A 21,800-nucleotide genomic window follows, 5' to 3' on the forward strand; every position below is an offset into this window, starting at 1 on the left:
TGCTGCGGTGGATCCTCCCCACCTAGGGTTTGTTGTTGCTTAGTGACTCTTCGAATGAACTCTGTGAAGCGCATTCTTTGTATGCGGCTCCTGGAGTGCCTGCGAGCTCACTGGTCAGTCAGTGAGCAGATAGAAATTTAATTTCCTTAGATGCCTGGGAACAGGTCTCCCAGTCAAAGCCAAGGGCCCGGGCCCTGTGTGCACAGGGGGCAGGCCTCCAGCACTCCGGCACACAGTGTACAGCTGGGACCCGCTCTTCTCTTTCTGCCTGCACAGAACAGTCACTCAGGTCAGCTTAGGGCCTCCTCCAGTCACAGTGTGCGCGCGGCCTTTTGCACGTGGGTGACCTGCACTCCTGAGGAGATAGAGATCGTCCTTTGGGGGCTTTAGGGGGAAAATTTTTCATTTTCTAGTTTTTTCTTTTAAGGATTTTGGTGGGTTGTCTGTTTGCCCCGACTACTATCCAGTGTGTGAAGCAGCCGGGTTGATTAGTAATTGCTTCTGATTTTGATAAATTCCCTGGGAGAAGAGGCTGTTCACCTTGGGTAAGCTCGCCGGCAGAGAGTGACAGATCTCAGGAATGGTGCTTTGAAAGAACTCTCTCCTGCGGTCTCCAGGCTGTCCCTTTTGTGTGTGGGGGGGGGGGATGAACGTGCCCCAGAGCCCAGTGTTCTTTCTTGAACAAATGTTCCCTGTGTTCTGGTTAATTTTCAGATTCTAGAAGAAGCAGATTCTGATAGTTTTTGCTAGTGTTCTTGTACCCGTCAGTGGTGGGCAGAATTTTCTGAGGCCCCCCCTCACTCTGCCAACTTTTGCTGACGTCACCCTGCCCTGTTGGCCTTGCACATTGCTGACCCGATGTTTGCCTGGACGCCTGCCTGCTCTGTGGGCAGCGCTGGCCTGCGGGTGAGGGGGGACTTTCACCCTCCTTTCTCTGAAGAAGCCTAAGCAGGGCTGATACCTCGTTTGCACATCGGCCAGTGGACCTTGTTACTTTTTCCCTGCGTAATACACAGTGCTTGTTCATAAGCAGTCGTGCTCAAGTCCACTTACTCTCTCGGTACAGGCAGTTGAAGATGACTTTGTGGAAATGCGCAAGAGCGACCCTCAGAGCATCACCGCAGATGACCTCCACCAGCTGCTCATTGTGGCTCGGTGAGTAGTCGGTATCCGTGATTGCTGTTCTAGTGAGCTCGGTGTGTACCTTCTGATTTTTAGGAGTAACTGAGATTTGTACCAGTGGAAAGGTTTTTCTGTTAAGGGTTTAGTGAAGGGGGATTGTGTTTGGCCAGTGACCAGTGGAACTGGCTGGCTTTTTTGTCTCTAACCTTCAAAGATCCCTTCGTGGAAGTCTAACTTGGCTCTTGACTTGTCTGTAGCTGCCAGATGGTCGTGACCCCTAACCCAGCATATCTGAGGTTCTTTAAAAAAAAAGGAAAGAAAAAGAACTAGATCCTGTCCTGGGTCTACACTTAAATCCGTTTCTGTGTTTCACGCCAGGTTTCTGTCTCTCAGTGCCGGTCAGACAACACTGTCAAGAGAGCGATGGCTCAGAGCAAAGCAGCTGGAGTCTTTAAGAAGAACCAGGCTTCAGCAGCAGAAATGTGTGAATGGAAATGAACTTTAAAGATCTGACGCCTAGGAGAGTAGTGGGCAGATTATGGCCACATTATTGTAAAATTCAAATACCATTTATACCACATTGTTTTGTAGATAATTTGTATCAAAAACCAATGACTTTTCCTGAAATCAGCCTGGTAACATCCGAAGTTTATATAATATTCAGTAAGGGCTTTTACCTTACTGATTTTATGGAACTTTTGATTGTTTTATAATTATATAAATTAGTAACAATGTACAAAAATGTATTTGATATTAAAAGTTTAATATTGATGATAATGTTGCTGATACCATTTCCTTAGTTTCAGCTAAGTCATAGTCAGACTCTGTTGATGCTAATGTCAACTTCACTTGAAAATGGTTGGAATTCCAAAGTCAGACGAGTTGTTCACTTGAGATTTTTACAATGTCTTTCCAATTAACGGGGGGTCTGAATGTGTTTAGTGGTCGAAGTTTGGGGAATGGTGTGTACCTGCCATTAGTTCACATGACTGTGTGAAATTCTGTAGTATCATTTCCCAAACATTTGACCACAGAAGTTTTTTTTCCACTTAACAGTTGTTAATAACCTACAGAACTAGTCTTTTTTACATGACAGTGGTTCCCAGACTTTTGGATTCCATGGACCAGTAACATTTCCAAAAATTTGGGGGACAGGGTTGCCAGTGTATTTTGCCAAGTAATCTGAAAGAAACCACTGTATTATATCACTTTTTTTTCATGAAAGGATAGTCTCAGAATGAGAGTCCTTTAAATGGAATAAATACAGCTTTTTTGGAAAAAAACCCTACATTGTCCTTGTTTTTCTCATTTCACCCCCATGCATTTGGGAACCACTGTTTTATGGAACTTAAAGGAATGCTGCCCTAGGATAGGTTGTTTTGCCCAAATAGGAAGAAAGCAAAGTTAACTTTTTAAAATATGCCTTCTGTAGAAAATAAAGTTTTAAATTGTTTTCCTAATTGTCATTTAGTTGCTTTGGTGATGGTGTTGGATTTTAAACTTTTGTGCAAGTTTTTCCATTAGTTCCAGATGTGTTAGTCAATGAACATGTCTGCTAATCCAGGAATACCCAAGAAAGCCATAGGTAAGTTTTTCCCAGACCAATTACAGATTTAACTTTTTTTTTTTTAAAGATTGTATTTGACAGAAACAGGGAGAGGGGGAAGCAGGTTCCCTGCTGAGCAGAGAGCCTGATGCGGGGCTCGATTCCAAGACACCAGGATCATGACCTGAGCCAAAGGCAGAAGCTTAACTGTGACTGAGTCACCCAGGTGCCCCTAATGTAAAAGTTTTTCTTTTTTTTTTTTTTTTTTAAAGTTTTATTTATTTATTTAACGGAGACCACAAGTAGACAGAGAGGCAGGCAGAGAGAGGAAGGGAAGCAGGCTCCCCGCCGAGCAGAGAGCCCGACTAGGGGCTTGATCCTAGGAACCTGGGATCATGACCTGAGCTGAAGGCAGAGGCTTTAACCCACTGAGCCACCCAGGAGCCCCTAAAAGTTTTAAAGTAGCAAAAATATCATTACCCATACTTAGAAAGCAATTTAATACAGTATAGTAGTGTAATTATGGTATCAAGAATGTTTGGAGAGTTTAGACCATTTTTTTAAGTTATCAGTGGTTATGTATGAAGATTAATGTTTGTTGGTTTTTTTTTTTTTTAAGCCAGTAACTTACCTAGTGGGACACAGATCAGCTAAAGGATCTTGTAAGTATTGTTTTGGCACCCTTCCCCCACTCCCTCCAAATTGATATTGCTAAACATTAAGGAAACAGGGTCAGGCTTGAAAAGCAAGGAATTCATTATGCCTAATGAACTGACTAGCTGTTTAACTTTTCCTAAACTCCCAATCTATTTTTACAAACTAACGTAAATAATGTTTATATTTAGAATTCTAACTGGCTTTCATTTTTATAACTGGTAGAGTAAACTTCCTTAATCTTCTAGAAACAAAATGAAGATTCAACTGGATTTGTGGGAACAAAATTCCAGAGAGTAGATTAGTTACTGCGGTTATTGTGCAGACGTGAGTTGTAATTTACCAAAGAGAAGTACGTAATTTGCTTGATCTTGCAGAAAAGTTCCCTTGAAGGGAAAGTGCTCTTTCAAATAAACAAAACTTCCCCAATTATTAGTATTTTGGGTTATTTTTCATTATTGTAAGACCCCATAATGTGTGAGAAAAGGTCTGACGCCCTCCTTATGGGAAACCTTTACTAAAAGCTTCCTGTGGGAGGTTGTGCAGTCTCTTGTTGGGTTCTCACTGGGGAAGGAGCCTGGAACCTGGGCTTCAGAACCACCTTTCTTTCCTGGTTTGCCCACACACTGGACAGGAACATTTGCTATTCCTATTGGAGTCAGTGGGAAACTGACCATAACACCCTGCCTGGAATTAAACATTGCCTTCTTTTTAGTTTCCACAAATCTCTTTGGGACACATTTCGTGGAGCTTAAAAGATACATTTATCACTTGACCTTTGCTTTTATTTTCTCTCCCATTGTGCCACACTTTTAATACTTTCAAGACCGGAAGAAAAGAACAGAATAAAGGGTTCGGTTTGTGTTTGGATGTTTAAAATTCGATTTTTGTGATGCACTTCATTTTTAAAGTCTACATATAAACACTTAAAAGAGGAAAATACTGGAAAGGCTGAGACCCAAGTGATCAATTATAGCAAACTTAACCTTAAGAATTTTTTAACCCGATTTAGAGATCAACATTATCTTTAAAGTATTATTTAAGGAATTCTCATACACGTTGTCACTTTAAATTACAATGGTGTTTTATTTTAAATAGTCACAAGATTTGACACTTCCAAAAAAAAGATACCACTAATAAATAACAAATGTTGAAATACTTATCAAAGTTACAACAGACATAATGTTTAGCTGAGAATCACTTCAACAGAGTAAGGCTCTAAAGATACCAGACAAACCAATACTTGTTTGGAATAAGGTGTGCAACGTTCTTGTATGGGCTTTTGTGAGGCCACGGTTCCATGGGGTCAGGATTATAGTCATGAATCAGTTCTAGTACAGCTGTGCATCAGACTAAATTTTCTGCGGTTTTTAGTCTAGACAAGAGGTTAAGAAATGTTCCCCTGCAAAAAATTACAACCTGAACATTCATTTCAAGAATTGCCAGTATCTGATAAAATGTAGTCTTCCATTCCTAAAAACAGCAGAATAATTTAATAGGTGCTGGTAGTTACATCTGGTGTCTCAGGTTTTATGACTGATAGGTCTTTAATTCTAGACTTTGGGGTGTACAAGGGGCAGAGTATTTTAAATTTAAGTAGACTATGGGGAAAATGAGGATCAAATGGGCATACCTTTCTTGACTGCAGTGCCAGTAAACCTCAATTTACTCTTAATAGGGAATGGTTAAGCCATCAAAACTAAACTAGAGTTTTTTAATATTCAAATGCTTCTTCGTACTAGTAACACTCAAAAGTCACTAAAAACTAAATATTTAACACAGAAATGGATGGACAAACAAGACAAATTATGAAAAAGCTATTCCCCTCATGTTTACTTCCAACGCTTCACTTCTCCTCCCATTGCACAAAAAGTTCAGGTTATTATGTCTCTAAGTAATTATCCCCAAATTACTTTCAGACACCAACTGCTCTGTAGTGTATGAGCTACTCACGTTTACACGTTCTAGGATGACACGCTTCTTTCGTCCTGGCTCTCAAATCTGGAAATCTGCCCAAGTTCAGCTCCTTTTAAAAACTTTCCCGATAAACATAATTAGAATTTGTGATTCCTAGCTTCAAAAACAACAGGTTAAAATAGCCTAATATGTGAAACCTCTTTTTGGATTAAATAAAAGCCATAGGATTCTTTGTGGCTAAAAATTAAATCTGAATTATTCGTGTCTGGCATTGTGTAAACATATTTTTAAGTTCATTTTGCTGGACTTCATTAACCCCTTCAGGTTCTGCAGGGCTCTTCTGAACCTTTGCCACTGCGAAGTGAATCCCCTGGGTGAAGCCAGCTTGGGTGATACTAGCAACTTGGACCATGGAACTTCGAATCTTTGCAAAGGGAGAGACTGCTCTGCTGCTACTGCCCTCTGAAGGAGAAGGAGTTACGTGAAGGCCTGTCTCAAATTCAGCCGTGCTGGAGCCAGAACCAGGGGTCTTTTGAGATACAGCTGGATGCACTGGTTCGACGGACAAGTACTGGGGACCTGCTGCAGGAAAAGACACATCTAACTGAGACGGCCGAGAAGGTATCTGTGCTGCTGATTCAGATTGGGTTTCTTCATTAGAAATTTGATTGGTCATTTGATTTCCTTCCTCACTAACCTGCTGAGAAACAGACCCTGGTTCTGACAGCTGGGTCATTTTGTTTTGTGCGTCTTGTACAAATCTATGGCAGTAAACGTCCACAGGCTTGGCAAAGCCAGTCAATATGTATATGTTGTCAGCAGAAGGACTTTTCTTCAAAGGAGACTCTTGGCCTTTTCCAGACCCACTTCCAGGGGCAGCAGCCTCTGAAGGAACGTGAATGCTAAGATCAGTGCTGCTGATGGACTGGGACCGGCTGCCTAACCGAGGCGCGGAAGCAATAATACCACAACTAGGAAGAACATAGTCTCTTGGCCCGACGCTCTCTAAAGAATTAGCTAGCTGTTTGTCTTCATCAGATTTGGAATTTGTAAGGAATTCATCAGAGTGGTAGGAGTCATTCTCCGAAGACATTTCCCCATCCGACTCTGCCTGGACTTTGTTATCCATCACACCTGTGGTTTCCATGGTTTCAAGACTACTATCTGACTTCCAAAGATTCACTTTTAAGTTGGGTTTTAGAAAGTTAACTTTCATTTCAGGTTTGGCAAAGTTTCCTAGCTTTCGTAGATTGCCAATATTTACATTAGATTTGGTCTGTTTCACTTTTTGATTTAGAGATGAAAATTTGCTCATTAAAAAATTCTTTCCCTGTGCCAAAGAGCCTTGGTTTTGAGATCTGATGCCAATGATGTCTTCGTGAGGTTTACTGCTCTTCCTATAAATTAGAAGAGAAAAAAGTTCACTCCCTCTGAAATCCAATACACCAGTTATAATTACTGTAAGAGGAAGCTGTTACTTTGGGCCCAATTTCTGAAACCATGCACTGCTAATAAATGCAGGTAATCCCTTGGAGTTGATGCTAGAACAGTACTGTTCAAAAGAAATGTAAACCAGATGTAGTTTTAAATTCTTCTAGCCATATTAAAAACATGAAATTTTGATACTTAATCCAATATGTACAAAATATTTCAACATATAATCCCTATTAAAAGATGATTAATGGGAGATCTTATTCTTTTTGGTCCCAAGTCTTTGAAGCAACCACTGTGTTAGCAGTTTACAGCTAGGCATCAGAAGCCTTTATAAATGACATGGACAAGTTGTCCCCGGGCACTGAATGGGAACAGTGCCCTGGCTGGGTGACTTTAACCCCAGTCCAGCAAGCAGTTTCCTGCGTGTCCTGCCCTCAAGCAGCCCATGCAGTGAAGAGCCAGCCTGTGGAAACACCACATCTGTAAGATCTTAATCCTACATGGAAGCTCCTTGCAGTAGCTGGGTTAATCATGTTGAGTTCTTCTGGATCAAAACTTTGTCTTTAGATTTGATCATTATTACTGCATGTTTCCTTCAACTGGGTTCTCTTTGGCATTCAGAGGAGAAAGCAGTAGAGGAAGGGAAGGGAGAGAAGCCTCTCAATGGCTGCCTCAACCTGCATTTTTGTGTATTTTGAGAATAAAAAACAAAAATCCCGATCCAAAATTCAGACAACACCAGTTCCCACCTGCCTTACCTGTGGGGAATATATTCCAAGATCCCCAACATCTGAAGCCACAGATAGGATCAAGCCCTATATGTACTATGTTTTTCCCTATACATATATAACCTGTGATAAAGTTTAGTTTATAACTAGGCAGAGTGAGAGATTAACAGGAATAATTGATAAGACTATAAATAAAAGTTAATCTCTCTAAATATCTTATTGTACTCTACTCACCCTTCTGGTGAGGATGTGAGATGGTAAGTGTCTACACGGTGAGAAGAAGTATATGACACAGGTCCTGGGACAGTGCATCAAGAGCTCCCAGACCAAGGCTGACCACAGGTTAATAGGAACATGGATGGGGGAGGAGGGGAACTACTATGGTCACTTTCGTGGCAAGTGGCTACCATTTGGGCAGGTCTACCACACTGACAACCTAAACAACCAGCCAAGCCAACACAGACCATCAATGGGAATGTACAGCATTTTAACTAAATCTGTCTGCACCCATTCCAACTTGGCTGGATTCAGATGGGAGGGGGGAGAATTTGTTTCCTTGTATTTCCTGTAGATTACCTACAATTATTTTAAAAGATTCAGCATATTTAACACAGGGTTTTCTTATTTGGCATCCCTCATGATAGCTACAAATACAAGCAAAAGTGACTGGTATTTGCCACATGCCTCAGTATGGGCTTACTGGTCATGAGCGTTTTATAAAAATTAGGATGTTAAAGAGCTGTGGAAACCATTCTCTCTACTAACACAAGACTGAACAATTTTTCTCTAGATAAGCAAATTGCTCTTTAGTCGAATGTGGACCATGAAACATAAGCAGATGGGAAATCCAAATTTTAATGTGAAATAATCTATAGGCATTCTTAACCCACCGGCATTCATAGAGAAAATGACAGCGAGTATGTTTTAAAGTTGGTTAAATTATGGCCACAAATAATGTATTTCTAGATGGACTCTCAGAAGAGCAAATTTTAAAAGTATTACTTTTTGATCCACAGAAATTTGACACGTCTCAGTCTAAATACCAATATGTTATACCACAATTTGATTTCTCCCCATTTTGCAAATACTTCTAAAGAAATGGGACTTTGGATAATACTTTTTTTATACTTGAGAAAATTGTAGTAGTATACTTACCTCTCAAGTTTTTTCTCAATTATAGGTACATCTAATCCCATGGCTTGCTTGGTTATCTGTAGCATCTCTGCAATGCACTGAAGGGTATCTGAAACCCAAACACAACTGCTTGTCAGTTTCTCCAAAAACATACTAAAATAGCACTTGTAATTCAGACCCCTAAATGAAATTTGTGGTCCTACATTTAAATACAAGTTTATTTGCTAAAATTTACAGAAAATTGCTTGTTTACTACTCTCCCCACTAATTCAAAATGTTCTAAAACGTATTTTAACAGAAGAGTTAATAAAGGACAAATGAACCAAATCAATTGGAATTAAAAGTTTCTTCTCACTTGTCCCGTGTTAGATGCCAAGGCAACAGTGGTGAACAAGACAGAAATGTCTCCTGACTACTGTCCGTGAAAGGCACGCCTCGTAGGAAGCAGCCCTGATACCCCGTGGCCAAACACTGAGATTTCCTTACCCCAACTACATCAGTTCAAATAATTTCCCTGCTTTCTGGGGGACAGAGTGGCTATTTCGGGTCATAAAGCTATGTTCCGTTTATAATGGTATGGACTGTCCTCACTTCCACTTGTAACTTAGAAGAGCAGATCAAAAGTTATCACCGAATACGGTCATCTCCTCATTACCTTTCCCATCCTCTTCTGGACTGCGCACTACAGCTCTCAGGGTGTGGAAGTAGCCGCTTGTTTCTTTGTATCTGTAGTGCAGTCGCATGCAGGAGAACTTCGGCTTACCAAAGAGAGTGGGCTCGGGACCTAAAACCCCAAATGTGAATATGGTTAAACCTTTCACATAAAATTCATTTTTCTGTATCTTCAAAATACTAACACTTATTCATCAGTTAGGTTTTAGCACATTTTTCTTATTTCTTCTAAATAAGAGTACACAATACAAGCTTATTGTGATGATTTGGTTTGATGAAACTAAATAAAGACTTCTTCGGTCTCAAGTATTTAAACTTTCTTGATCTGTGTGAATCGTCATAAGATAAGCAATTAAAGAAATAATTACTAGACCATATCATTCACTGCTAATCTAAAGAATAGAAATGAGTCCTAAGAAATAGACCAGCTGCCATATCAGTATCCTTTTCTGATTTTAGTAAGTCATACTGCTTGCTCAAACAATGTGGCCCACTCTTGGAAGAACAGTATTTGCTTTCTAGGACTTGGTTAGCATGTTAAAATTTACCTATTTCTATTTTTTCCAGGTCTTCTAGACTTAGTCGTTGATACTGGTTTACTTTATCAACTTCATCATCATAACTGGATAAAGGGAAAGGAAGTAAAAATAGGATTAAAATCAAAACCATATTTGGCTCATCAGCTGAGACAGAATAGGAGCAACTTCTATGCAGTTAAAATCTTCCAGGGCACAATATACTCTTGGGTAAAGAGTTTAAACATTTAAAAACTAGATGAAATGAGATTGACATATATGTAGTTCAGTAGCTAAAGGGGAATCATCTTATGGATCTTAAACTAAAATCAGTTAAGAAAATATAATTTGTTTTATAAAAACTTCTACAAAACAAAACCAACAAACTAAAAGGAAGGCGAAGGCAAACACCTACATATACTGAAAGTATGTGTTTGTGATTAACACAGCAGATAAACCTGCTGCCCAAACTCAAGAATAAAAAATCCATATAATCAATGCCAATGGGCACCTGGGCCAATGACTTTAAAAAATTGTTCGTAAAAGGCCAGAAAGAAAGAATTTACTTAGAGAAAAAAAAATTGATCTTGGTAAGGCAAACAAGCAAGTACTTTTTTTTTTTTTTTTTTTTTGCTGGTGGCATTGTTAATTAGTGTTTCTGGAGATCTGGCAGTAAACCACAAAAGTATAATAATTGATCAGACTCTTGTAACCAAAGAGGCAGGTGTGTGCATGTGTGTGTGTGTGTGTACAAACACAATTATCTGCACAAAGACAACTATTTCATTGCTAATAGCAATGAAATGGAAGTATCAGTGCTAAACAATGGAGAAATATGTATTGTATAGTAATAAAAAATGTATAGTTATTAAAAAGTATATGGAGTACATCAAAACATGAAATATAGGAAATAAGCTAAGTGCTAAAAGAATATTAAATAAGCTAAGTGCTAAAATCACATTCTCAAATTAACAGTGATGTAACAGTTATGTAGGGTTCCATGAGGTTCCTTAAAATATATAAAACCAGATTCTTAATGTCATGGACCCTAATAAGGATATGTACTCATATTACAAGAACCATTAAAAGCTTTAAATCAAACTTACTAGGCCACGTAGTAAGCAGAGTTAGAAAGCAGTAACAGCACATCCACATCTCTGTGAGTAGCATCAATGAGGCTAAACAGACATGACACAGGGAATTAAATATTTTCATCTTTATCTGCATTTTCATCAAGATTACCCCTATAGCAGAACCACTTAAGATCATTGTGTGTGGGGGGCGGGGTGGTAGAAAATCAATCAGTGAATCCCACTTTTGAAGTCAGATGCATACAATCTATCCATGGGGGGGGGGGCAGTTTGAGTTTTGTCGGGGGGGGGGGGGTTCAGGAAAGGGCTGCAGCTGAGAAGAGGTCCCTTCTCAGAGAGTGGTGGTCAAGGAGGTAGGAGGATTCAGGGAAATAAGATAATTTCCAGGGAAAGGGGATTGGGAAGAAAGGAAAACCCTCAGGCTCCGAGGAAGAAAACGTCTAGATTATCTCACAAGACCTAATCATCAAAAGGGCACTGCACGGGAAGGATATTTTTACACATGTAGGATGCATCTTTTGAAAAAAAAAAAAAAAATTACATAGTTATGTATAGATAAAAATCCATAGATTTAGATGCAAAAATTGGAACCGAGCCCAAACCACTCTATATTTCTTACTCCAGATGTATCAATTTATTTGCCTTTTAAAGAACGAGTAAACATTTCCTTCTTCTAAGTCCGTTTTGCTCTATTTTACCACCACTCACAAATCAAATAACAAAGGGTCGGAAACTAGATGAGTGTTGATGAATTCATTAAACGTACAGCAAAATACATTTCTGTAAAATTACTAATAAAAAATGGTTGGCATATAAAATCTACAAAAAAACAACAGATAAAGCAGGCAAAATGTGAACTCAAAACTTCTCTAAGTCATGTAATATCAACAACCTCTAATCACAAGGTGGGAATCAATCTACATTCTAATTAGTCTCAAAATTCCACTATACTCCCTTTGAATTTCATCCCTATTTGCCAAGATTTACCAAAATGCTACTGAAAAACAAATGGAAAACAGTAGGGGGAAAATCACTTGTCGATGGAAGTCACATCCTTCAGCTGCGTCAGAATGAGGTCATCGTCTCCTGCGTACTGCGGGGACAGACGCACCAAACTTGGAACCCGCAGTAATTTACATCAGCGGCCCCTCGTCGCAGCCGACCGCCGGCGGGCTCACGCTAACGTAACACATCCCCCTCAGTTTTCACCCAAAATACGACCGAAAAATACGACGACTGAGACGCCAGGACCCGACCGCCCGAGGCCCCCGGTGCGGAGCCCCGCGCCCGCCCGCCCGCGCCCGCCGCGGTACTTACACGCGCGCCGGCCGCGGGCGCCCCCGCCGAGCCTCCGCAGTCACGTCCGCACACATGTTCCCGGCTCGGGTCTACGCGTCCGAGCCAGCGCGGCCCCCCCCGCCCCCGCCCGGGCGGTCGTATCTACACCAGTCCTCCCGGATCCTCAGTCACAAACACTATGTCTGAACACAAAGCACTGGGCACGGAACAGGCGGTCAGGAAACAGCCCCCCACCCCCCACCCGCGGTTTTACTGGGGTCACCGCCGCAGTAAAGAGCCCCTCCCCCCACCCTCCCCCCGAAGCGCACAACGGACACGACTGTCAACACGGATGAGAAAAGAAAGACCCCCCCAGGCTCCCCACCCCCCGCGGTCGCAGCTCCCGGGCTGCTCTACTCGTTCTTGTTCTCCTGCCAGTCGGGCATGCCCTCCTTCCACACGATGAACACGAACACCGCCAGCACCACATGCAGCCCCACCACCGCCACGATGGTCGCGTAAAAGCCACTGTCGTCAGGAGACATTAACAGGAGACTCTGGAAAAGGAGCAATTTGCAGGAAAAATACAAGCCCACAGGAACTTTAACCATCAGTCCTGCAAAAAGGAGAAAAATCTTGAAAGTCGTGGCCAGGCTGCCGCCTTCAGGCTTGGGCTCGGCAGCGTTGCCAGTGGCATTGCCTGTGGCGTTGGCGGGCCGCTGGGCGGTTGGCGGAGGCCTGTGGGAGCGCGGCATGGTGTTCGTCAGTCAGTCAGTCAGTCCGTCCGTCGAGAAGTCGAAGCTCAGTCAGAGCCGCCTGCACCCGACCTCGCGCCTGCAGCGACTGCGGAGACTGCGGCAACTGCGGCAACTGCAGAGCCAAGCCCCGCCCAGGAGCCGCCACTCGCTTCCGGCCGCCCCCGCTGCCGCGGCACCCGCCCAGTGCGCATGCGCGCCCGTCCCCGCCAGCCCGCCCCCGCACAACGCCCGCCCCGCGGTGGGGCGGGGCGCCGAGGAGCCCGCAGTACCCCGGACCCCCGCCGGACCCTCACCGGACCCCCGCCGGACCCTCACCAGACCCTCACCGGACCCCCACCGGACCGCGCCCACACCCAAGGGGTCGTCACCCAAGGGACGCGGGTGGCTGCGGCACTGCGCTCTCCTGCGCTCACACGCCCAACAGCGCGGCTGCTCCTCTGAACCGGGGGAAGTGGTCCTGCACTCGGGGTGGAAAAAGCGGGTCCGGTGGAGCTGGGCAAAATAAGGAGTGGGCCGGTGCAGGTCCCGATGGGCAGCTGGGCAGGACGCCGGGCGTCCTTCCACTTTCCCGGCTCCTCTCGGGACCCGGAGCGCGCCCCCAGGCACCTGTCACCAAGATCCCAGTGTTTTGGCGGCAACGGGGCGCAGGGCTAGGGGAAGGAGCGGCGCGACCCGCAGGCCTCCGTGCCGGGGGCTGGCCACGGGCGGTCCTAGCCGAGCTCGGGGCTGCAACAGAACAGGCCGCGGCGGCGGAGCCGGGGAGGCCCGCGGGCAGTGTGGGCACCGCGCGGGGCCGCGCGGGAGGGGCGGGCAGAGAGCAGGCGCCAGGAGCGGGCCGTTCCCGCTGCGGCAGGGCTGCGTGTGTTGCCAACTGCGGCCGGAACTGGTTTTTTGCCAGAGAGTTAAGCGGCTGCGACTGCAGTGCGGCAAGTCTCTGGCGCAAAATTTCAGAGGTCGTCAAAAACACCCAGCCATCAAGATAATTGTTAGTGCAATACTTAAAAAAAAAAAAAAAAAAAAAAATCAAAATTCCAAAATACGACGAACAAAACACCAGCGTTTTAGATAAAGACAGGATCCGACCCTGTAGCTGTACAAGCTTGCTCACTTCGCTCACGCAAACCCTAGCCCTAGCCCCTGTAAAAGTTTATTTACCAAAACACGTAGCTCAACTCTACAACAAAAAACCACAGACACCAGTTTTTAAAATGGGCAAAGGATTTCAAGTTTTCTAAGAAAAATATACAAATAGCCAAGAAACACAAGAAAAAATCCTTCCCATCCTTTGTTAGTAGGGAAGTGCAAACCAAAACCAGTGAGATACCACTTCACACCCCTTAGAAGGAGTACAATTTTTTTTAAAAAGGGGGGGGGGAAGGAAAAAGTATTAGCGAGGAGGTGGAAAAATTGGAACCCTCATACACTGCTGGTGAGAATGTCAAATGGTGCAATCACTGTGGAGAACAGCTTGGTGGTTTCCCAGAAGTTAAGCACAGAATTACACATGACCCACCAATTTCCACTCCTAGGTATGTACCCCCAGATAAAAACTGGTGTTCAAACCAAAACAGTATTACTATTTACTAAAGCCAGAAGGTGGAAACAACCTAAATGCCCATCGTGGAAGAAAACAAACTGGGCTCTAACCACAGGACGGAATACCATTCAGCTATAAGGAGGAATGAAGCCAGTCACAAAAGGGAACATGTTATGTGATCCCATTTATATGAAATGTCCAAAACAGGGACATCTATAGAGACAAAAAGTAGATTAGTGGTTGTCTGGCCATAGGGAAAGGAGAACAGGGAGGGAGTGATCGCTAGTGAGTACAGGGCTTTCTCTGAGAGTAGTGAAAATGTGACTATACTAAAAGCTATTAAATTGTATGCTTTAAGTGGATGGATAATGAATTATATCTTAAAGGTGTTTTTAAAAACATATACACAGAACCCAGGAGTGAATGGGTAAGGCAGACAGGTACTAACTACTGAAGACCCCAAGCCTGATGGCTGGCTGGCTGGCTGTGAGCCGGCACAGGCATTCCCAGAGCTGCTTCTCCCTGCTCCGTCAGAGTCGTCTTGCTCTGGGTCCACGGCTCTGGCTCAGCTGATAGACTGTACAAGCGTTCTGTAGCAACTCAGCTAACCAAAGAGCCAGTTTCCACATATACCTTCAGGGGAAAACTGTCCACCATCTACAAAATATTCAAGCTTTTGCAAATGAAGAAAAATACCAGTGGCGACTTTAAAGAAATTTTATCAGTATTATAAAGCATGGCAACCACAAGATGAAGTAGAAAAGAGCTAACAAAGCGGGTCCTTAAAGAACTGTGTAATCACGATGCAGACACACAGTTAATTTTGGAAATTCCAATGGACGCGTGATACCCATCAGAGAGTCATCCACCTGAGATGAAAATGAAGTGAATCTGAAGACGGTAATTACTCTGTATCTGAAAAAGCATCTCCTCTGGAATGAAAGGCAGAAGAAAAGACTGTTCTGAAACACTGCTGGCTCCTGCTCCAGCTCCTCCAGGGCCCAAATGGAAGGCTCCAGATCACCTGTGCCTCCCAAAGGGGCCAACACCGGGACCAGCCACAGGGTGTCAAAGTTCTCCCATTACCACAAAGATACTAAGACACTTGATAGGCAGGTCTCGGCCTTTTCTCGAAGACAACAAACCAAAACATGACCTTCAAAGTCACTGATTCCAAAGCACCAGCTTCATTATCTACTCCGTCCGCATCACCTTGTCTTACAGCTTCAAAGGCAGCAGTTTCTAGTAAAACAGTAATGGTGGGAAACACAGGAGGCAAGACAAAAACTAGCAAGCAGCTAACACCTTGCTTGTAGCATGCTTTAAATAGCAGAGCTAAACACACTTCACATAGTTTTAACCTCCTCACCTAGGATACCAACTTTACATGGGAATTACAGGATTAGAAATCAAGTCAGCTGTGAATGGCAGTTCTAGAATTTGGATTTTTTAAAACATCAAATATTGCTTTAAAGTATTTTTTTTCATTACTGTGTTGTTGTAATGCCCCCTTAATTTTGCACCCACGGTGAGTGCCTCAGTCAGCTTGCCTTAGTGACCAGCCCTGTATCTGAAAACTGCCACGCATCACACATCCATGTCCCTAGCTTTATGGATGACCACTAGTACTAGTGTCCTTAATTACTAGAACATCAGTCCAACTCACCTAGGGTCACAGTCAATGAGGGCCCAGCCCCCATGGAACTTTTCATCATCAGGCAGCAGTAACTTCATATAACTTTGTAGCAGCTGGCTAATCAGTTCCTGGTGGCTTCTCTGAGTCTCCTTGTGCAAAGCTTCATGTTCTTTCTCCTTGGTAAATATGGAATAAAGATCTTCCGTCACTGGAATGCCTTGCATCAAATCTAGAGTAGAAAGTGTTAATATCTATCATCATCTTACTTGGCTATAACATTTAAAACAACAGAACTCATAAGAAAACATAGGCATGAATGTTGGTGGTCTTGGATATGGCTTTTTTGTTTTAGATATGACACTAAAATCACAAACAACAAAAACAAGAAAAATCAACAAAGTGGATATCATTACAAGAACTTTTGTGTCTCAAGGGCAAGATCATGAATGTGAAAAGACAACCCACACAATGGGTGAGAGTATTTACAATCATCTGATAGGGACCTGAATTCAGAATATATAAAGAATTCCTACAACTCAATAACAAAGACAAGCTGATTTTAAAATGGGCATGGGGGGTGCCTGGGTGGCTCAGTCAGTGGGGTGTCTGCCTTTGGCTCAGCTCATGATCTCAGAATCCTGGGATCGAGCCCCACGTCGGGCTCTCTGCTCAGTGGGAGCCTGCTTCTCCCTCTCCCTGCTGTTCCCCTGCTTGTACTCTCTCTCTGTCAAATAAATTTTTAAAAACTTTAAAAAATGAAAAATAAAATAAAAATAAAACGGGCATAGGATCTGAACAGACAAGCTAACTTCGTCATGGTGTGGCATGCAGCTCTAGCTTTGGGAAGCACTGTAATCCATTCCCCACAGACAGGCGGGACAGAGACTGGCAGCTTCTGGAACAGAGGTGCCGACCACTGGCCTTACGAGGGGAAACAGTAGGCCCAGACTGCTACTGGCCTCTCTCTCTCTCACCTCTGAAGAAATCCAGCTTCAGGATTCAGGTGAAGCTAATGTTGTGGACAGAGACAGAGACACAGAGCCTGGGTCTGCAGTGACATAACAGTCGCTAGGTCAATCAACGGAGGAAAGGTATCCTATTTTTCCCTGATTAAACTGCTAAAATCCAGTTTTCCAGTCAATACAAATCCTACCTGTGGCAAAAACCAAACTTCTTTACACTAGACATCTCAAATTCCTAACTGGCCTGTGCCAAGGCCCTACTATGTCATGTATGACAAAAAATCAGATTAAAAAATAGGATTTAAAAAATATTCCCAGAGACCACAGGACAAGCTGTTACTTTGATTTTAGTCCAGAAGACTCTGCATTTACTTTAATCCTATGAGGTAATACTTCCATGCAAATTAAATTTAAAAAAATTTGCCAACGTATATATTGCACTGGGCAAGCTACCCTCCATTTCCTTTTCCAAATAATGATAAGAATTGGTTAGGATTATCCCTAAATCTGATAGCCTGATACTATGTTCATTCATTCTTACAGGAAAGGATGCTGTGCTGTCCACAGCAAGAACACATGATAAATGTCACATGGGGGAAAGCAAGACCTCTCATTATATCTCACAGCCCTGAGTAATGGAAAAACAAATTGAATGTGGAGTGTTCAGTTGATGAGGCTCTAGGCTACCTTGTTCCATACTCCAGGACCTCAACTCTGCTTTCTGTGACATGAACAACAACCCGACAAATACGTATGGAAACAAGCGGTTGCTTTTGTTGCCTCAGCCTAAAAAATTCATCAAATTCTAGTCATGTAAAAATCTGAACTTGATTTCTTGGGTAAAATGCTGAATATAGAAACACAAGTATATTAGAAAACATGAACTATATTAATGAAGTTGGTTTCTGTGAAACCCTAGTCACAGAGGAATAACAAATTTTAAAGAAAGAAAAGCATTTAGGTTTCTTACCTATAACAGCTTGCCTATAAGCATCCTTAAACCGATTCAGGTAATACCTATTTGCTGAGTTAACACCATCTTTCATAACTCCTGCTAACTTCCTTTCTCCTGTCCTTGTGAAGTCACCCTGTTAAGGAAAAAGTCATTTTGACAATTGATTCAAAACACAAGAATGTCCCCAGAGTCAGTGTAGGCTTTTAATACAAGGCCAAAATTCTGTAGGCTTTTTATTATAACTTCTAAATAATGTAGTTAAGTTAAAATATCTACTAGTATTTGGCTGTGACCCAAGCACATCAAATAATTAAAGTGCTATTTGTGGCATCAAGTCTTCACAGTTGGATGGTGCTTTAAAGTAAATCCTCTCTTGGCAGTCTGTAGAATTTCTATAATTTACAGGTCAAACTTCCTATATAACAAAAAGAAGATTTTCAAGCCTCAAACTGGTATGATACTCAAAAATCACAAATTTCTGATGTGGGAAAGGGTGGACAGTGCCCTAGAGTTTATTACAATGGGATGTAACCAGTGTGTGTGGACGTGTGTATAGGGGGAGCAAGAGCAGAGAGTTCTGTCCCTTGCTGCCCATTACAATGGCTATAGAATGAGCCAACGAAGATTTAAATGGTTTTGTTTTGTTTCTCTTGCTTTTCACAACAGCAGTGTCGGAGCAAGTCCCTAGAGGGCAGTGACTTAGCTGGAAGTCTGTGCCGCTTAATCATCTCTCCATCTCCCCCCACCCCTGGCAAGCACCAAAGTCTTGTTTTTGAGTTTGGTTTTTTAGATCCTTCATATAAATGAGATCCTGCAGCATTTCTGGGAAGAACTTGAGAAGAAATGGCATTAATTCTTCTTTAAATATTTGGTAGAATTTCCCAGTGAAACCATTTGGTCTTGGGCTTTTCTTTCTTGGGAGGTTTTGCTTACTGATTCATCAAATCTCCTTACTCATTGGTCTGCTCCAATTTTCTATCTTTTCGAAAGTCAGTCTTGGTAGGTTGTATGTTTCTAGAAATGTATCCCTTCCTTCTAAATTGTCCAATTTGTTGGCATATAACTGTTCAGAGCAGGCACCTGTGATTCTATGTATTTCTGTGATATCAGCTGTAATGTCACTTTCATTTATAATTTCGAGTCCTTTTTCCTCTTGATAAGTCTAGCTAAAGGTCTGTTGATTTTATCTCTTCAGAAAACCAACTCTTCAAAACAAAAAATAAAATAAAATAAAAAAGTTGTGCCAGAAAACCAACTCTTAGTTTTGTTGATCTTTTCTATTGTTTTTCCTAGTCTCCCTTTCAAATATTTCTGTTCTAATCTTTATTATTTCCTTCTTTCTGATAACTCTGGGCTTACTTTCTTCTTTTTCTAGTTTGTTGTAAAGTTAGTTCTAGTAAAGTTAGGTTGTTTGAGATCTTTCTTTTTTCTTAATGTAGGCATTTATAGCTATAAACTTTCCCGTTAGAACTGCTTTTGCCACATCCCCTAAGTTGTGTTTCCATTTTCATTTGTTTCAAGTTGGGTTGTTGTTGTTTTTTTTAATTTAACCCTTTTTGATTTCTTCTTTGACCCAGTGATTGTTCAGGAGTGTATTAATTTCCACATATTTATGAATTTTCTAATTTTTCTATTACCGATTTCTATTTTCATTTCACATTCATTTTCTATTTTCATTTCACATTCATTTCACAGTGGTGGTCAGAAAAGATACCCGAAATACCTTCTATCTTTTTGAACCTTGTTAAAACTTGTTTTGTGGCCTAACTTATCATCTGTCCTGGAAAATGTTCCACATGTGCTTCTGAAGAATATGTATTCTGCTGTTCCTAGATGAAATTTTCTATATACGTCTGCTGGGTCCAGTTGGTCTACCGTCCTGCTCAAATTTACTGTTTCCTTATTGATTTTCTCCCTGGATGATCCACTGTGGAGAATGGGGTATTAAAATCCCCTACTGGGGTGCCTGGGTGGCTCAGTCAGTTAAGCGTCTGCCTTCAGCTCAGGTCATGATCTCAGGGTCCTGGGATTGAGTCCCAGGGATTGGGCTCCCTGCTCAGCAGGGAGTCTGCTTCTCCCCTTCTCTGATTGTGCTCTGTCTCTCTCAAATAAATGAAATCTTGAAAAAATAAAATAAAGTCCCCTACTATTATTGTACTGCTATTTATTCTTCCTTTTAATTTTGTTAGTAATTGCTTTATATATTTAGGTGTTCTGATATTGGGTGCATAAAAGTATTTCTCTTTAATCAGTAACTTGTACAAGGACTTCGAAAGTCCAATTTCTTTAATTAATAAAAAGCTTTTTTATATTTATCACTCAACCGGAAGATGGATTTGATGGCCTGTTGAGACTTGATACAATTTTTTGTAAGGAATATCCTGAGGAGTGCCTCAGTGGCTCAGTCGTTAAGTGTCTGCCTTCGGCTCAGGTCAGCCCGGCATCGGGCTCCCTGCTCAGTAGGAAGCCTGCTTCTCCCTCTCCCACTTCCCTCCTTGTGTTCCCTCTCTCGCTGTATCTCTCTCTCTCCCTGTCAAAAAAAAAAGATGAATAAATAATCTTTAAAAAAAAGAAAAGAAATATCCGGAGATAAACTGTTACCTTGAAGGAAAATTAACATAAAACTAATGTAAACTAATTCCATCATTTCTTACTGGCCACAGAAGGAGTATTTGGTGCCTAGTAAATATGGTTTATATTTAAATTGAATTCTGTGAAGATTAGCTCTGTAGGATCTTCAAAAGACTTATTCATAACAACCACAAAAAGATAATAAAACATTTCGTCAGCATTTACTGAGTGCCAGGAAATGGTCTAAGCCCTCACATGCATTAACTCATATAATCCCACGACAGTCTTGAAGTGTGTCTAGTATTATTCGGTTTTACAAATGAAGAGACACAGAGAGGTTAAGTGACTTGCTCAAGATTGCGAAGCTAGTAAGGGGCAGGACTGGGATTCAACTTCAGCAGAGGCAAATATACTCGGGACCGTATTCTAACAACAGACATGTTCTATCCGTGTAACATTTCAAAAACCAATTATTTCACACAGAACTCCGGATTTCCAAACTCCCTTGGGAAACTGGAAGATCTAGCCACCCTGGGCCTCTGTCCGCAGAAGGAAGCAGAACAGCCCCCTCCCAAGACAACAGGCGCTCTTCCTTAGATCTGTCCCATTTCCTCCTTTAAGCTAATGGGTGCTCCCTTTTCCTGGCCCTAGGAGAGCTGGAATACGTGACCCCTGCATGAACCAAACTTTTCAGAAAGGAGTCAAGTACATAGACTACCATCTGTAGCCCAAGTAGCTTTCTCTCAAAAAGAAGGTTGTTTTAAAACCCCCTCCTGTGTCCCACAGAATGACCCACAAAAGCTGGCCGTCGGTGTTTACCTTCAGAGCGGCGGTGCCAGCATACTGTCTGCTAATGGAGTCCCCGTTGTTGGCCCACATTATCTGATAGATCCGATTACATTTCACTGGCAGTGGCTGTTCTGGGGGCATCACACCTAATTTTTTCAGCTAAAATTAACACATTGGTGGATTAGGTGCATATTAGGCAGGAAACCATAGCATAAAATATACATTGCAGCAAAAAGAAGCATGTTCATGTACAATTTTGGACCCTCAAATAAAAGAAATGGTGTTTCCGGACGTTTCCAAAATAGAGCACTATTGAGAGAGAGTTTTATCAATTGCTACACATGATTAAACAGAATGAAATATTTCACTGTCTTGGTATAGGCTTATATTCTATTCTGCCTTTGTTTTAAATTTGCCGATGCAGTGAGACTATCAAAAAAGCCTCTTAAAACAACAACATTAGCAGTAGCAGAGCCATGAGTGCCCAGAAGGTGCGAGCCC

At 42.2% G+C, this 21,800-nt stretch overlaps 2 protein-coding genes across 5 annotated transcripts in view; one reads left to right on the plus strand and one right to left on the minus strand.

The window, feature by feature from the left end:
* Positions 1-2,405, plus strand: part of MCMBP (minichromosome maintenance complex binding protein) — a 48,533-nt gene extending 46,128 nt beyond the window's left edge. For both annotated transcript variants that reach the window (XM_059173031.1, XM_059173032.1), the window contains exons 15-16: positions 1,067-1,155; positions 1,501-2,405. In XM_059173031.1, the coding sequence (XP_059029014.1) occupies positions 1,067-1,155; positions 1,501-1,627 (216 nt within the window). In that variant the 3' untranslated portion in view covers positions 1,628-2,405. The remainder of the gene's footprint in view (positions 1-1,066; positions 1,156-1,500) is intronic.
* Positions 2,406-5,141: 2,736 nt separating this feature from the next.
* The window catches only part of INPP5F (inositol polyphosphate-5-phosphatase F), a 78,403-nt gene continuing 61,744 nt past the window's right edge, over positions 5,142-21,800 (minus strand). The window contains exons 13-20 of one of the 3 annotated variants that reach the window (XM_059173028.1): positions 21,330-21,458; positions 17,955-18,072; positions 16,053-16,251; positions 10,829-10,900; positions 9,756-9,829; positions 9,191-9,319; positions 8,557-8,644; positions 5,142-6,636 (exon numbers count right to left, since the gene is read on the minus strand). In XM_059173028.1, the coding sequence (XP_059029011.1) occupies positions 5,484-6,636; positions 8,557-8,644; positions 9,191-9,319; positions 9,756-9,829; positions 10,829-10,900; positions 16,053-16,251; positions 17,955-18,072; positions 21,330-21,458 (1,962 nt within the window). In that variant the 3' untranslated portion in view covers positions 5,142-5,483. Of the gene's footprint in view, positions 6,637-8,556; positions 8,645-9,190; positions 9,320-9,755; positions 9,830-10,828; positions 10,901-12,130; positions 12,334-16,052; positions 16,252-17,954; positions 18,073-21,329; positions 21,459-21,800 lie in introns of those variants that run through there. The other 2 variants (XM_059173029.1, XM_059173030.1) reach the window with 2 other exon arrangements.

The sequence above is a fragment of the Mustela lutreola genome, chromosome 4 (genome assembly GCF_030435805.1).
Source record: "Mustela lutreola isolate mMusLut2 chromosome 4, mMusLut2.pri, whole genome shotgun sequence".
In the NCBI taxonomy this organism is placed as follows: Eukaryota; Metazoa; Chordata; class Mammalia; order Carnivora; family Mustelidae; genus Mustela; species Mustela lutreola.